Source organism: Entelurus aequoreus, linkage group LG05 (assembly GCF_033978785.1).
Source record: "Entelurus aequoreus isolate RoL-2023_Sb linkage group LG05, RoL_Eaeq_v1.1, whole genome shotgun sequence".
Lineage (NCBI taxonomy): Eukaryota > Metazoa > Chordata > Actinopteri > Syngnathiformes > Syngnathidae > Entelurus > Entelurus aequoreus.
In genome coordinates this window covers 25,849,906-25,866,151 of record NC_084735.1, presented here as the reverse complement: position 1 = coordinate 25,866,151, position 16,246 = coordinate 25,849,906, and the positions used below count along the sequence as shown (strand labels likewise).

General features: G+C 44.2%; 1 protein-coding gene and 1 long non-coding RNA gene across 6 annotated transcripts in view; both read left to right on the top strand.

Moving 5' to 3' along the window:
* The window catches only part of arid1ab (AT-rich interactive domain 1Ab), a 194,929-nt gene extending 182,977 nt beyond the window's left edge, over positions 1-11,952 (top strand). For all 5 annotated transcript variants that reach the window (XM_062047516.1, XM_062047515.1, XM_062047514.1 and 2 more), the window contains 9 exons: positions 85-289; positions 3,811-3,943; positions 4,042-4,217; positions 4,284-4,413; positions 4,508-4,627; positions 4,736-4,832; positions 4,900-5,701; positions 8,644-8,774; positions 8,847-11,952. In XM_062047516.1, coding sequence (XP_061903500.1) covers positions 85-289; positions 3,811-3,943; positions 4,042-4,217; positions 4,284-4,413; positions 4,508-4,627; positions 4,736-4,832; positions 4,900-5,701; positions 8,644-8,774; positions 8,847-10,718 — 3,666 coding nt within the window. In that variant the 3' untranslated portion in view covers positions 10,719-11,952. The remainder of the gene's footprint in view (positions 1-84; positions 290-3,810; positions 3,944-4,041; positions 4,218-4,283; positions 4,414-4,507; positions 4,628-4,735; positions 4,833-4,899; positions 5,702-8,643; positions 8,775-8,846) is intronic.
* Positions 11,953-14,589: 2,637 nt separating this feature from the next.
* LOC133650366 (uncharacterized) overlaps positions 14,590-16,246 on the top strand; it is a 35,273-nt gene continuing 33,616 nt past the window's right edge. The window contains exon 1 of the long non-coding RNA XR_009826227.1: positions 14,590-14,654. This is a non-coding gene — a long non-coding RNA (uncharacterized LOC133650366). The remainder of the gene's footprint in view (positions 14,655-16,246) is intronic.

The following is a 16,246-nucleotide window of genomic DNA, read 5'->3' as shown; positions in this document are numbered from 1 at the left end:
TAGCCAGGATTCCACACGATTTATTTTTTTCATGCCAAGCAGCTTTGCCTAAACCGCCGCATCTTTGCTCCGGTCGCCCACCAGGTGAACAAGAACAAGAAATGGAGGGAGCTCGCTACCAACCTCAACGTGGGCACATCGAGCAGTGCAGCCAGTTCCCTTAAAAAACAGTACATCCAGTGTTTGTACGCCTTTGAGTGCAAGATTGAGCGCGGCGAGGACCCGCCCCCGGACTTCTTCAATACGGACACCAAAAAGAACCAGCCCAAGATCCAGCCTCCCAGCCCTGGTAGGTGCTATTGTATTTCATGAATGTTGAGCCAAGAAATGACTTTCTTGTGGGAATTTGGACTTGGCATTTGCACAGGGCATGACGACAGACTTGTCCTTTATAGTCTCCGCCGCCCCTCGAGACCCGTATGCTAAATCTTTCAATGAACTATGTGGTAGGACGCTGCTTGTGTCTCAATACAGGGGTGCGCAGTTCGAGCGGGCGGGGGGACCTGCTACTGCTTCTAAGATCCGCCCTGGCTGTCAGACAGGAGGGCAGGAAGTCAATTTTGCTGTGTCACAGGATACATCAGGGTGCTTGTCAGCTGGCACCGACGTCGTAGTTGTCATGAAGGAAGAGCAGCAGAATAAAAGGGGGGGGCTGATGTTTGCAACCTGATTGGTGCCTGGCCCAGGGCTACAAAGGCAACCCTCCCTGGAGATTAGTTCTGAGCCAGAAATGATGAATGGTGAGGGGGGGTGGCGCGCGTGTGTAAAAGTCACACAATTTCTCAGACTTTGCCTCCCCCTCCTCCTTTTTTCCTTTCCTCCCTTGTAGAAGGGAAATCCCTGCCCGAGGGGGAGGGGAGATACCAAATGTGTGTGTATGTGTGAGAGTGAGAGAGGGTGACGTGAGAAATGGTGAATAAGTGTGACCTGGCACTGACCCCACCGTGTGTATATGTGTGCATTTGTGTGTGCGCGGCGATTTAATGAATGGGAAGCCGTGAGTCATCAGACTTGAGTCCTGAGCTGGAGCATGATACTGTGTCTCACACACACACACACACACACACACACACACACACACACACACACACACACACACACACAACACCACAATCTATCACTCAGCCTCACTACACTGTCTCGACACTGCCGTTTTTCAGTGGCAGTGTTCAGGTTCTTGTTTCCTGGTCACTTTCAAGAGGCTGGCGCTAGATTGGCATGCCGTGATGAGGATTGAAGATCTTTCCCAGTGCTAGTGCACTTTACTGTACAAGCCGGGCAGCTTGATTGTTAACTTTGTGCAGCCTTCAGGAATTTCATAATGGGATTTCGGTACAGGACTGCCCCCTAGTAATGATCAACAATCTTATATTAGCCTTGCATGCAACCTACACCTAGTGTACGTCATAGAAAAATAGACAGAATAATGGTTAAGTTTAACACAAAGCTGATTAAGAGGGACCTATGATGAATTTCGTCTTTTATGATTTATAGATGTTGTTACAATATTGGATACTCGCGTGAAACAATCACCACCCTCGAGTTGGCTTCAGAGATGGCTGCTCTAAATGTTACCAATATCTTCTGTAATATCCGTTTTTAGCACTTCTGATTAGTTTTTGTCGCACTAAATCAGCCATATACAATGTTTTGTTGGTTTATATATGATAAGGTTACTGTGGTGTAAAATATTTTATTTAATGTGGTATACATGTTTTACATCGCTAGCAATTGCATCTGTTTTTCGTCTTCACTCACCGCGTTTGAAAGAGTGCATATTTTTCCTTAAGTTGTTTATATTCAGACAAGGCAAGTGCAAAAATATATTATGTGCATGTGACCATGGCCAAACTCATAACTGGAACGCTCACTGCACGGCTGTGACATCATTCCAAGCTCCGACTTCCAACGTCACTATAAGTGAGGCTCTCAGAAAGAGGATGCAGGATGAAGTAAAATGTTCATCTAATCATGGGATGCACATAAAAACACTGATGTGCAGCAAGCAACGACATAAATGCTGTTAAAGCAGCTTTTTTTATGCGGAGTCTGAATCAATCAGCGAGTGTCCAATGTTGTGACTGGGTGACTATGTAATGTTTATTTTTTTAAATTTTGTCTGGGGAAAAATTGTGGTGACAACTTTAAGATATTTATTTAAACAGTGTACATTTTTAAAAGATAGATTACCTGTATGACATTTTTGGAGAGGTTAGGGAATTGTTTCATTTGCAATCTGGAAACACCTCCAGAATCGGACATCTTGCAGGCAGACTCCAAAAACGAGTTTAGAAAAATGATTGTGGAGCAAAATTTATGCACAATTTAGACTGAATCATATCCAAGATGCATACTTGCCAACCCTCCCGTTTTTAGCGGGAGAATCCCGATATTCAGCGCCTCTCCCGACAACCTCCCGACAGGCATTTTCTCCCGACAAACTCCCGGTATTCAGCCGGAGCTGGAGGCCACGCCCCAAAAAAAAAAGTCTGCCACAGCTGCGATTGGACCTGACCAGCCTCCGGGTACAAGTACTGGAGTACCAATTGCTTGCCAGGGAAGATCTTCCCCAGGGAGCAAGGATTGACCGGTTTTGGGCCATGCTAGGGAGAGATGGAAGATTCCACACTCTCGTGCATTTGATGAAAGCACTTTTGTGCGTGCCACACAGCAATGCATCATCAGAGAGGGTGTTCAGCATGGTTAGAAAAATAGTGACAGAGAATAGAAAGAGGATGGACAATTCAACCCTTAACAAAGCATTGTACTTTCAAGTACAACAATGAGTAGATGAGTGTTGTGTGCGTGTGTGTGTGTGTGTGTGTATATGTGTAAATAAATGAACACTAAAATTCAAGTATTTCTTTTATTTATATATATAATAAAATAAATATATATATATATATATATATATATATATATATATATATATATATATATATATATATATATATATATATATATATATAGCTAGAATTCACTGAAAGTCAAGTATTTATTTATATATATATATATATATACATATATATATATATATGTATATATATATATATATATATATATATATATATATATACTTGAGTTGGTGAATTCTAGCTGTAAATATACTCTCCTCTTAACCACGCCCTACGCCCCCCCCCCCCCCCCCCACCTCCGACCAAGCCCCCCAATGGTTGTCCTACAACAGAAAACATAACAAAAATATTTTGTCCTTCTTCCTTTCCCTTTTTTTATTAATTTTTGAAAAAGTTCCAGGGACTCCAGGGACCCGCAGCTCTTTAGTGCCACTAGGGCTGCGCTAAAGAGCCACAGGTTGCCGACCCCTGTCCTAAGACCTGCACTTGGGGATAGGCTGATTGGCCACAAAAAAACTGGCCCTAGTGTGTGAATGTGTGTCTGTGTTGGCCCTGGGATGAGGTGGCGACTTGTCCAGGGTGTACCCTGCCTTCCACCCGAGTGCAGCTGGGATAGGCTGCAGCCCCCCACGACTCTGAGAGAGACAAGCGATAGAAAATGGAAGGGATGGATTGAAAACACTAATCACTTAATTAAGTGATTCCTTGGCATACCACAAGATAGGGCCCACGTACCACTAATGGTACCCATACCAAAGTTTGAGAATCACTGATTTAGACCACAAGGAAGTGATTTAAATGTACATTAAAATCATCATAAGTCCCCTTTAACGATTACATTATTGAACATTGTGTTTATTCTTACATAGTTCAAAATGTCCGAAAAGCAGGAGAATGAAGCAGAGCTGATAGATAATAAAATAATGAATGTGTTTGTCCTTGTATTGTTTTACAGCTGGCTCTGGATCGCTTCAAGGTCCCCAGACCCCTCAGTCCACCAGTAGTTCTATGGCAGAGGGGGGAGAACTGAAGCCTCCCACCCCAGCTTCCACCCCTCACACACAAATGCCTCCGATGCCTGGCGTCAGGTACATGTTAGACACTACTGTAGCGTGTGTAGTCTCACCGTATCCTTTAATCTTTCAACTTTCTTATGATCTAATCAACTACAATCTGTATTGTTTAGGAGTAGCGTAAATCTTCAAGACCCCTTTGCTGACGGCGGAGATCCTGCATTCTCCCGAAGGAATGCCCTGACTCCCAATTCTCAGAACTACCAGCCCGGAATGGGCGGCCCCGAGGTGATGGGTCGGATGGTTCCCTATGAGTCCAACAAGGACCCCTTTGGTGGCATGAGAAAAGGTGAGTGACGACTGGACGGCGAAATCAAAAGTGAAAACTAACCATCTGTATTTTGTTTTCCATAAGCCGGAGAACAGTTCATGTCTCCTGGTCCTAACAGTGGGATGGGAGAACAGTACAACAGAGGCCATCCAGGACCAATGGGAAATATGCCAATGGGCCAGAGGCAACAATATCCTTATGGATATGACCGCAGGTACTGTAATTGTTCTGTTTGGGAGAAAAGGGGAAAACGTTGGCCACCAGGTTGAAGTATGGGGCGTTAAATCCACTGCTTTTAAATCTTACAGACAAGACTCAAGCATAGGCCCTGATGGCAGCATGGGACCTGGAGCCCCACAGCCCAACATAATGCCTTCTGGAGCCGACACAGGGATGTACTCACCCAGCCGACCACCCCCTCAACAGCGGTAATATACTTTTTAGCTTGTAAAACACACAATTTCTATACGTATTCTTAAGATTTATGTGCAAGGACAATAAATTAAACTTGGAATATTTTTTTTAATATTCTCTAGACATGACTCCTATCCCAACCAATACCCTGGCCAAGGAGTGCCCCCTGGTGGTCCATATCCAAATCAACAACCAGGAATGTATCCACAGCAGCAACCGGTAAGGAGAAGATTAAACTTCCTCTGCTTTGGATTTGAATGCTAATTGGAATATTGCTTCCTGACAGAACTACAAGCGTCCTGTTGATGGTGTGTACGGTCCCCCTGCCAAGCGCCATGAGGGAGAAATGTACAACGTCCCTTACACTGGTCAGCAGCAACCAGGACCCCAATCTTCTGGACCCCAGGGCCAACAGGACATGTATAATCAGTACAATGCTTACCCTGGAGGTGAGCGTCGACCACCGGGTCCGCAGAACCAGTTTCCCTTTCCCTTTGGTAGGGACCGTGTACCATCGTCTGGTGGTCCAAATTCCCAGATGATGGCGAACACCATGCCTTCAGGTCCCGACGGCCCCCAGGGTCCAATGTGGCAGGGCCGCAATGAAATGGGCTACCCCAACTATCCCAACCGTCAGGGACCTCCCGTGCCTGGCCAGGCTCCCGGCTACCACGGCATGAATCGCTCAGAGGACATGATGTCGTCAGACCAACGCATGAACCATGATGGCCAGTGGCCTGGTCACGTAAACCAGCGGCAACCGCCTTTCGGCCCCGGTGGGTCGGGCCCGCCCATGACGAGACCTCTTCCTTCAACTTACCAGACGTCGCAGAACCATATCCCTCAGGTGTCGAGTCCGGCACCCATGCCAAGGCCCATGGAGAGCAGGACTTCACCCAGCAAGTCACCTTACATGCATCCAGGCATTAAAGTGCAGAAAGCTGGACCTCCAGTACCCGCCTCCCACATCGGACAGGCCCCGGTGCAGCAGCCTATGATGCGACGAGATGTGGGGTTTCCTCCCGGATCGGTGGAGTGCTCCCAACCACACCTCAAGCCCCGGAGAAGGCTAACTATGAAGGACATAGGTTAGGAACTAGAGATGGAGTGACATTGCGTCATTTCCAGTTGTATTATTTTCTCAACTACCGTACTTTCCGGACTATAGAGCGCACCGGTATATAAGCCGTACCCTCTAGATTTTAGAAGAAGAAAAAAAATCTATATATAAGCGGCACGGGACTATAAGCCTCTGATATATACATTGTGAATGGAGTTATTTACACAAAGATTTTGTAAATGTTTAACATACCTTAATTGTTTCCAAACAGTGTTTTTAACACTACAGTAAAAAGGCTGATCAAACAAAACTGATGTCATCGTCATGGACCCACTAGCTGCGGAAGCTAGCTCTCCAATCAGCGAAACAGACTCATTAACACCACGGTGACGTTTTGGTAAATTTACTGAGGAATTTGTGAAACTGAAACCATACAAGAAGAATGCCATTGTAAGTTAATAATACTAACGCCGACACTTGTAAACGTGTTAGCTAATGCTAATGATGTTAGCTTAATTACATTACGATAATTAATTACACCTACTCAGTGGCCTAGTGGTTAGAGTGTCTGCCCTGAGATCGGTAGGTTATGAGTTCAAACCCCGGCCGAGTCATACCAAAGACTATAAAAATGGGACTCATTACCTCCCTGCTTGGCACTCAGCATCAAGGGTTGGAATTGGGGGTTAAATAACCAAAAATGATTCCCAGGCGCGGCACCGCTGCTGCCCTCACCTCCCAGGGGGTGAACAAGGGGATGGGTCAAATGCAGAGGACGAATTTCACCACACCTAGTGTGTGTGTGACAATCATTGGTACTTTAACTAACTTTTTTACCACGTACAAATATGCATGAAAACACTCCTGCAGACATCACGCATGGGATGGTTCATTGCTTGGCGTGATGACAAAAAACACATACACCGAAACACCGTTTTATAAGCCGCAAGATTCAAAGCGTAGGAAAAAAGTAACGACTCATAGTCCGGAATTTACGGTATTATTAATCTACTTGCTAAAATCTGGTTACTTTCTGTTGTAACATGTTTTCTATCTACACTTTTGTTAAAATGTACTAGGTACTTGTTCTTCTGTTTGGATACTTTACATTAGTTTGGGGCAATACTACACATCAGGTTATTTATCTTATACTAAGTAGTTACAGGGATAGTTTTGGTCATATCAATGCTGATACTTTAACATTTCAAGATTATTGAATGATTGGATTTTTTATCACAATTATAGTCAAACAAAAGCACATGATGGCGGTGTGACCATATTTGTTAAATATTTAAAGGATTTCTTACTGTTGGCACTGATTTAAATATTTTGGTTATTGCCCTGCAGGACTTATTTCCTGTGTTTGTTAACAATAACTAAATCGACAAAAGATTTTATGATCGAACTAATCACTCTATTATCGATCATATTACCATATCGCTACAATCAATATTTGTATCGATCCACCCACCTTTAGCTTAGCGATTACCATGGCTTATTGTACCCACCTACGGTGTGTAGTGTAGCATGTTTAGTTATTCCTCGTCCTCCAGTGATGTTTGGAAGAAACCGTTTATTTGGTGAGGATTGCTGACTTGGAAGCGGCTTTGCACAGTGGAGGGACGTTATTTGCTAGCTCGCGTTGAAGCATGCTACATTGCATTGAGGACACGTTTGTTCGCTTGTTGCTGTCAAATTTGTGGGACACAGCTACAATGTGTCGTCAACATGCATTATAATAGAATGATAGTATTAAAAGCTCTATCGTCTGCAAAATGTATATACTTCATATAGTATAACGTCTCTATCGCACAACCCAATAAGGAAGAATGCGTCTCAGAGGTCCCAGAATTATTATAACTGAAAGGGTGTTGGCCAAAATTTACACTTGATGCCGGAATTCAAACCATTGTAAGTGCGTTTAGGAAGCCCTACTGGGAAGATTGCGTTTTGTGCTTATATATCTTTAATGCTTATTTAGACTCTTGTTAATCTACTTGTTAATTTCCTGTTGATGTCTGTTTACTTTCTTCTGCAATGTGGTTCTATCTGCACTTTACTCAGCACTTGTTTCTTCTGCTGTTTAAAGCTCGCTATGCTGTTAGTGTGTCTGCTCCTTACTTGCTCTTGGTGTGTAACTAGTTTACCCTTGTCTTCCAGTGATAATCGTACTTAAGATACTATGAAATGCAGTTTTATTAGCCGTAATGGAAGTATTTATTATTAATTTAGAAGAGCGTCTCCGCACTGTGGATGGGCACACATAATTACCTGCTCGGAGGACTAAAAATAAATAGTGTCAGCATTAAAAGACATTAATTGCCAATGACGATCACATACAGTAAGGTAAAAAGTTTGGACACACCTTCTCATTCAATGCGTTTTCTTTATTTTCATGACTATTTACATTGTATATTGTCACTGAAGGCATCAAAACTATGAATGAACACATGTGGAGTTATGTACTTAACAAAAAAAAAGGTGAAATAACTGAAAACATGTTTTATATTCTAGTTTCTTCAAAATAGCCACCCTTTGCTCTGATTACTGCTTTGCATACTCTTGGCATTCTCTCGATGAGCTTGAAGAGGTAGTCACCTGAAATGGTTTTCACTTCACAGGTGTCATAATTTTGATGCCTTCAGTGACAATCTACAATGTAAAGTCATGAAAATAAAGAAAACGCTTTGAAATGAAAAGGTGTGTCTAAACTTTTGGCCTGTACTGTACCTTTTCACGAAAATCTTCCGATACTGATTAGCACATCGCTAATAAAGTAACATTATTGAGTGGGGCGGTGCACACTAACATACCTGCGTGTGCTACAGTGCTAAACTCACAATTTAACCGTGACATCATGTTAGATTAGCTTATTAGCTAGTTGGCGGCGCTCAGGGCTTTATCTTCAGATGTGTAGCGTAGCCTTTTTTTTCACCAAATTGACTCATTTGTTCTGTGTTATGCTCATAGGCACCCCTGAAGCGTGGCGAGTGATGATGTCACTAAAGTCGGGTTTACTAGCAGAGAGCACCTGGGCTTTGGATACTATTAACATCTTACTCTATGACGACAACAGCATTTCTACTTTTAACTTATGCCAGGTAAGTTCCACCAGCACCATCAATTGGTTTATTTTTCACACTTTCATCTGACGTCTTCCCCCCCCCTCCCAGCTTCCGGGTTTTCTAGAACTGGTGGTGGAGTACTTCAGAAGGTGCCTGATTGAGATCTTTGGCATCCTGAAGGAGTACGAAGTGGGAGACCCTGGCCAGCGCACTCTCATAGACCCCAACGCCGCTGAAGACTCCGATGACGAAATTCTGATGCCTGAGGGAGAGGACATGGAGACAGACGAAGAGGACGAGGATGAGGACGAGGAGGAGGCGGAGGACACCAAGGCCAGCACCTTATCAGTCCAGATAAAGGAGGAGGAGGAGGAGGAGAGCTCCCTTAAAGACAGGTCTTCAGACGACGAAGCGGAGGACAAAGAGAAGGAGTTGTCTGTCAAGCAACCCGTTACCTCTACCTCAGGGTCTACCCAGGACCCCAACTCGGAGAAACCCAAGCAGGCGAGCAAGTTCGATAAACTGCCCATCAAGGTGGTGCGGAAGAAGAATCCCTTCCAGGTCAACCACCTGTCCAAGCTTGGCCAGCGACAGAGCTTCAACAGCGGACTGATACACTGGAGCGTCGGAGGGGGCGACATCACGGAACACATTCAGACCCACTTTGAAGGTCGTGTCAACCACGTGAAAGAGCGGAAGCCGACGCCCCCCACGAGAAATAAGAAGACGCCGGAGACGACAAAAGGAACGTCCGAAGCGAACGGTGAGAACAAACCAGTGCCGCAATCCTCTGATTCTCAGAAGTCGCCTTCTATTCCTCTTGCCGTCGCTGCGGCAGTCACCGCCACCATCGACGACGTGCTGTCCGCACGGCCGGGGTCGGTCACGGAGGAGGTTGTCCGCGGCGGTGCCGAGGAGCAGAAAGAGAACGGGAAGTACCTCTTCAGCATCAACCCCGAACTCCAGAGCCGCCGCAACATCAAGATCCTGGAGGACGAGCCCCACAGTAAGGATGAGACGCCGCTCAGCACGCTGTCCAACTGGCAGGACTCGCTGGCCCGCCGCTGCATCTGCGTGTCCAACATCATACGCAGCCTCTCGTTTGTCCCCGGCAACGACCTGGAGATGTCCAAACACCCGGGTCTCCTGCTGCTGCTGGGCCGACTGGTGCTGCTCCACCACCGGCACCCGGAGCGCAAGCAGGCACCCGTCACCTACGAGAAGGAGGACGAGGAGGACGAGGGCGTGAGCTGCGAGAGAGACGAGTGGTGGTGGGACTGCCTGGAGGTGCTGAGGGAGAACTGCTTAGTGACTTTGGCCAACATCTCGGGCCAGCTAGACCTTTCCATCTACTCTGAGAGTATATGTCTGCCTCTGCTGGACGGACTGCTCCACTGGGCCGTTTGCCCCTCGGCGGAAGCCTTGGACCCTTTTCCCACCCTGGGGCCTCACGGCTCGCTCTCTCCACAGAGACTGGTCCTCGAGACCCTCAGCAAGCTCAGCATCCAGGACAACAACGTGGACCTCATTCTGGCGACGCCGCCCTTCAGCCGCTTGGAGAAGCTCTACGGCTCGCTGGTGCGCCTTGTGGGCGAGCGCAAGGTGGCCGTGTGCCGCGAGATGGCCGTGGTCCTGCTGGCCAACCTGGCTCACGGCGACAGCCTGGCGGCGCGGGCCATCGCCGTGCAGAAGAGCAGCGTAGGCAACCTGCTGGGCTTCCTGGAGGACAGCCTGGCCGCCACCCAGTACCAGCAGAGCCAGAGCTCCCTGCTGCAGATGCAGGCTCACTTTGAGCCCACCAGTGTGGACATGATGCGGCGGGCCGCCCGCGCCCTGCACGCTCTCGCCAAGGTGGAGGAGAACCACTCGGAGTTCACCTTGTACGAGTCGCGGCTACTGGACATCTCCGTATCCCCGCTCATGAACTCCATGGTGTCCCAGGTCATCTGTGATGTACTTTTTCGCATCGGCCAGTCATGACAGCCGTGGGGGCGTTTTCCACTCTGCCCTATGTCCGTTCCACCCGGCCCCCACTTTTTTTGTATGTCTGTCGCGTGTGAGTGAAAAACAGCAAAACTGACTGTCCTTCCTTTTTTATTATTTTTTTTATTTATGCAAAATCACCTCGGATTCCACTGTCTTTCCCCCCCCCCCCCCTCCCGCTTCTCACGAAAGGAAGGAATATCATGAAGTAGCTGTGGATTTTACGCTGAAAGATACTGGAAGAGATGAATTGATCGGGACCTGTGCTTAGCCTAAAAAGACTTGTTTTTTAATTAAAATGAAAAAAAAAAATATCCAGAAAAAAAAACTGTAACCAAAGTTGCTGTCTCGTTTACAGTGAGTTTTGGGGTTACATGTGCTTGCTTTCTCCCAGGAGGGGTCAAGGGGTTGGGGGGGGGTTGGGACTCTGCGGAGCAGGAAGATTGCTGTAACATGGGATGTCGTGCGCCCACCGCCCCGCAGGATGTGAGCAGACATCTGCGGTGCGAGGCCTGCGCAGTAGATTGTAGGACTTTTTTCTGTACTGTACACCTTAAAACAAACTGTAAACATACTGTAATAATACTGTTTCACACTGAGATACGCTGGCTTGGCAGCAAACTGTAGTTTTTAAAAACAGTTTTAGTTCATGTCGAGAGAGACGACGACGACGACGGCTTTCCCCCCAAAGTATGGTGAACCTACAACACCCCGACCTCTTCTTCTCTGTCCCTTGATTGTATGACCCGACCCTTCTAATAGGACTGGTCCTCAGCTCTAGATATATGCGGCCCAGGCTGCACTGTATATATGATGTTGTACATTAATTACACTTCTCTCTCTTTCTCAAATTCTGTCGCTTCACCGTTTTTAAGGAAAAAAAATCTTTGACAATTACCACTTTGGCGGGAGTTTAGCTCCCAGCAAACACAAGACACACACAGACTGTCTGGTGCGGGTGTAGAGAATATAACAAATCTGCGGTTCCTTCATGAATAACAAGACCTTGATGAAGAAAGTTTTATTTTCTTGGGTTTGTTTTTTTTTTGTTTTTTTTTTTCCAGTGATGCGGATTCTGCATATTTGTATTTCAGATGATGTAGCTAAAAACTTGATGTAAAGTCCTCTTCTTTTACCCACCCCTCTTTTTTTGGCTCAATGAATATCATTTATTCAGTATCAAATCTTTATACTATATGTTCCACGTGTTAAGAATAAATGTACATTAAATCTTGGTAAGATCTTTGCTGTGCATTTATTTAGTGCCGTGCTTCTCAATTATTGTCTATTAGGCCCCCCGGGAAGAAGAAAATTAGTATATCCATCCATCCATTTTCTACATTTTGTCCCTTTCGTATAATCTTAAAATTGTTATAAGTACACCTCTGCATAACATTGTATCCTTTGTACCATTAAAGAAAACAAAAAAGAAATGGGGCTGCGTGGCTCAGTTGGTAGAGCAGCCGTGCCAGCAACTTGAGGGTTCCAGGTTCGATCCATGCTTCTGTCACTGCCGTTGTGTCCTTGGTTGGCTAAGGCATTTTATCCACCTGCTCCCCAGTGCCACCCACACAGGTTTAAATGTAACTTAATCTCTAAAGGCCTTAGTGGCCACATGCGTGGACAGCACCTTTTAGCTCTTATTTCCAAAATTGTGTACACTACTGAATTGGGGTCTTATGCCGACATATGGACACTTATACTGCTATCTGGTGGTGTCAGAAGAGTATAACATACAATGGAAATTGGGGGAAAAAAGTGTAAAAATAAAAATTAGCATGTCACCACTCATGAAGTACACATTTGTGTACTTATGGACTAAGTACATTTATCAAAAGATGATTTTTAGTTTTTATTCTAATTAGGGTCCAATAAGCCAAAATAGCAAAGAGAAATTTAAAAAAAAGCATGTAAACAAACACCTTGGGCCTTAAGAGGTTAAATATGTAGATAATGGTTTTCACTGAGTCTCTGGAGAAAAGCGCTGTATAAATATAATGCACTTCACTAAATACAGACCAACTTACAATAAATAATTTAAACAGTTTTTTTTAGTCTAACAGAAAAGTGCATTAATTTGCCTAAAATTCTAAAAATTATTTTAAATTTAATCCTAATTCAATACATTTTTTGGGCTGATTTAGCCATTTGATACTGAAAAATAAAATTAAATAAACTCAAAGAATTCAAATTCCATCCATCCATTTTCTACCGCTTGTCCCTTTTGGGGTCGCGGGGGGTGCTGGAGCCTATCTCAGCTGCATTCGGGCGGAAGGCGGGGTACACCCTGGACAAGTCGCCACCTCATCACAGGGCCAACACAGATACACAACATTCACACTCACATTCACACACTAGGGCCAATTTAGTGTTGCCAATCAACCTATCCCCAGGTGCATGTCTTTGGAGGTGGGAGGAAGCCGGAGTACCCGCAGGGAACCCACGCAGTCACGGGGAGAACATGCAAACTCCACACAGAAAGATCCCGAGCCCGGGATTGAACTCTGGACTACTCAGGACCTTCGTATTGTGAGGCACATGCACTAACCACTGTGCTGCCAGAATTCAAATTGATCAGCAAACAAAAACAAAACTGAATGCAACAATTTATGCTGATTTTATTTTATTTTTTTATATATACATCAAACTGAGGAAGTCAGAACTAATGGCTACAATGAGCACGTTTTGTAGTGCACAGTTTTCCAGAGCGGGGTTTGAGGCCTGATACTGATAAAGCATATTCCCAGTGGTCACATGCTCTCCCAACCCCAATGTGTGGTTTGTTAAAGGCACCCTTACAGTATTATTGCAGTGATTCTAAAACACGTCACACCAAGGCTATTCAACTCAATTGTTTCTAGAAAGCTAAGGACCAAGCGGGCCGGAATTCTCCCTTTACTATGAGTCTTTTTTTTTTGGTCAATTTCTGCAAAGAAGCTAGTCAAAGATACCTATTTATCATAGCATTCTAGTGTTTTTAAGATTTTACTTCAAAAATGTGAGTCTCGTGCATTTTGAACTGAACTCGCCGGCCACCAGTTGAATAGCCCGAATGATAAAGGAGAGGACCTAAGATGGAACCTTGAGAAACACCACTAGTTGAACTAAAACTGTAAAAGCAAACAAGTTTAAATAAGTTGTTTGCTAGCAAGGTTAAAATGTCAATGCAAGGATCTGCCAATGTGTTAACAGCTGGACTAGACTAAGACTTCCTTTTTATTGTCATTCAAATTTGAACTTTACAGTACAAATAAGAACGAAATTTCGTTACATAAGCTCATGGTAGTGCAGGATAAAAAAGCAATAAGGTGCATATATAAATAAATAAATAGGTTACTGTACAGATAAATATATTGCACTTTTTCACATGCGTCCACGTTTATGGATATATGTTATATTGTCTTTTTTATTCCAGCGAGTTAATCCATTTTGGGGGGGAATTTAAGGGGATAATTGAATTATGATGCGTTCAAGAGCCCTACGGCCTGAGGGAATAAACTGTTACAGAACCTGGAGGTTCTGCTTCGGGGGCTGCGTCCAAGTTTCTCTATACAACATATTTTTGGCTAAAATGTTTCTCTTCCAAGTTTTGTTTTTTTGTACTTTTTTGTGTTTTACAAGCATCGCCATTTTTTACATTTAAAAATTGAGTTTACCCAAATCTTAATTTAAGGGGCTGTTTGCAACCTACACAGATGCCTAGAGGGCGCCAACTTCCCATAGTATTTTAAACAGTATATCACGGCTTCTCGTACGTAATGACGTCATTACGTACGTACGTACGTACGTAACATGTATGCCATTAGCTTTGGGGTGTTGTTAGCTAATAATAGCACTTTGGCTAATTTAGCTGTCATTGAAAGTATATTCTATTATAATAACATGACTGCAAATTGTTGGTTGCCGTAAACACCAATGCTTTTATTCGGGCCGGTAAGATTTATTTCATAACAAACTTTGTAATGGTGAAATATATAGACAATTGTCAAACAAATGTGTTCTGATTAACCACTAATGGTATCATAAGCTTGCCGGTGTTTTTTGTTTATTTGCTTTGAAAAATGAGGAAGTTGCTCTACAAATATTTGTTACATAATAATCGAATTTGATATTTTGATCAAAATCATGGTGTTGCAGCACACCACCATTTGGGAATCATGGTTATGTCCATACACATAAGTAACTGATGCCTCAGTGAGTGTGTGGCACACTCACCACCATGGCGTGAACGTGGAATGACTGAATGACGGCTTCTCAGTTGTCTGTGAAGCATTATAGAATTATCACTGGCTGTACTGACACGTACTGCATTGGTACACTGTAAAAAAAAAAAAAAAGTTGAGAAAAGGCAATTTTTAGGCAACATGATGCAAAAAGATTTTAGCGTTTTCTCAACTTTTGACTACTATTGTTGACTTAACTAAGATTTACAAGTTGAGATAAGAGTTATGTGACATATGACATATGTGACATATGACACAACTCTTATCTCAACTTGTATGACATATGTGACATATGACATAACTCTTATCTCAACTTGTAAATCTTAGTTAAGTCAACAATAGTAGTCAAAAGTTGAGAAAAGGCAAAAATCTTGTTGCATCATGTTGCCTTGAAAATTTGCTTTTTCTCAACTTTTTTTTTTTTTTACTGTGCATGTAGTGTTTCATAATTGTCATGCACCATCTACTGGATGAAAAAGTCACTACATATGACCCACCAATAGAAATAGTAAAAATGTTACATCCATCCATCCATTTTCTACCGCTTGTCCCTTTTGGGGTCGCGGGGGTTGCTGGAGCCTATCTCAGCTGCATTTGGGCGGAAGGCGGGGTACACCCTGGACAAGTCGCTACCTCATCACAGGGCCAACACAGATAGACAGACAACATTCACACACTATGGCCAATTTAGTGTTGCCAATCAACCTATCCCCAGGTGCATGTCTTTTGGAAGTGGGAGGAAGCCGGAGTACCCGGAGGGAACCCACGCAGTCACGGGAAGAACATGCAAACTCCACACAGAAAGATCCCTAGCCCGGGATTGAACCCAGGACTACTCAGGACCTTCGTATTGTAAGGCACATGCACTAACCCCTGTACCACCGTGCTGCCTTAAAATTGTTACATACTGCACAAAAATATAAAAGCAACACTGGATATACACAGACATATATCTCTCAAATATTGTTCAAAAATTGGTCTGAATCTGTGTTAGTGAGCATTTCTTCTTTTGCAAGATAATCTATTCCACCCTGCAGGTGTGGCATATCAAGATGCTGATGAAACAACATGATTATTGCACAGGTGTGCCTTAGGCCAGTGATTTTCAACCACTGTGCCGCGAGATATTGCCTGGTGTGCCGGGGGAAATTATGCAACTTCACCTAAAATTGGTCCAAAAAACATTTTTTGCAAATCAATAATCATAATAATGTGCCGTTGTCTAGTGCCTGTGCTGTGTAGTAGTGATGGGTCCGGCAACACCGATGCATTGGCGCATGCGTCGAGCTCATAGAGCAAAAC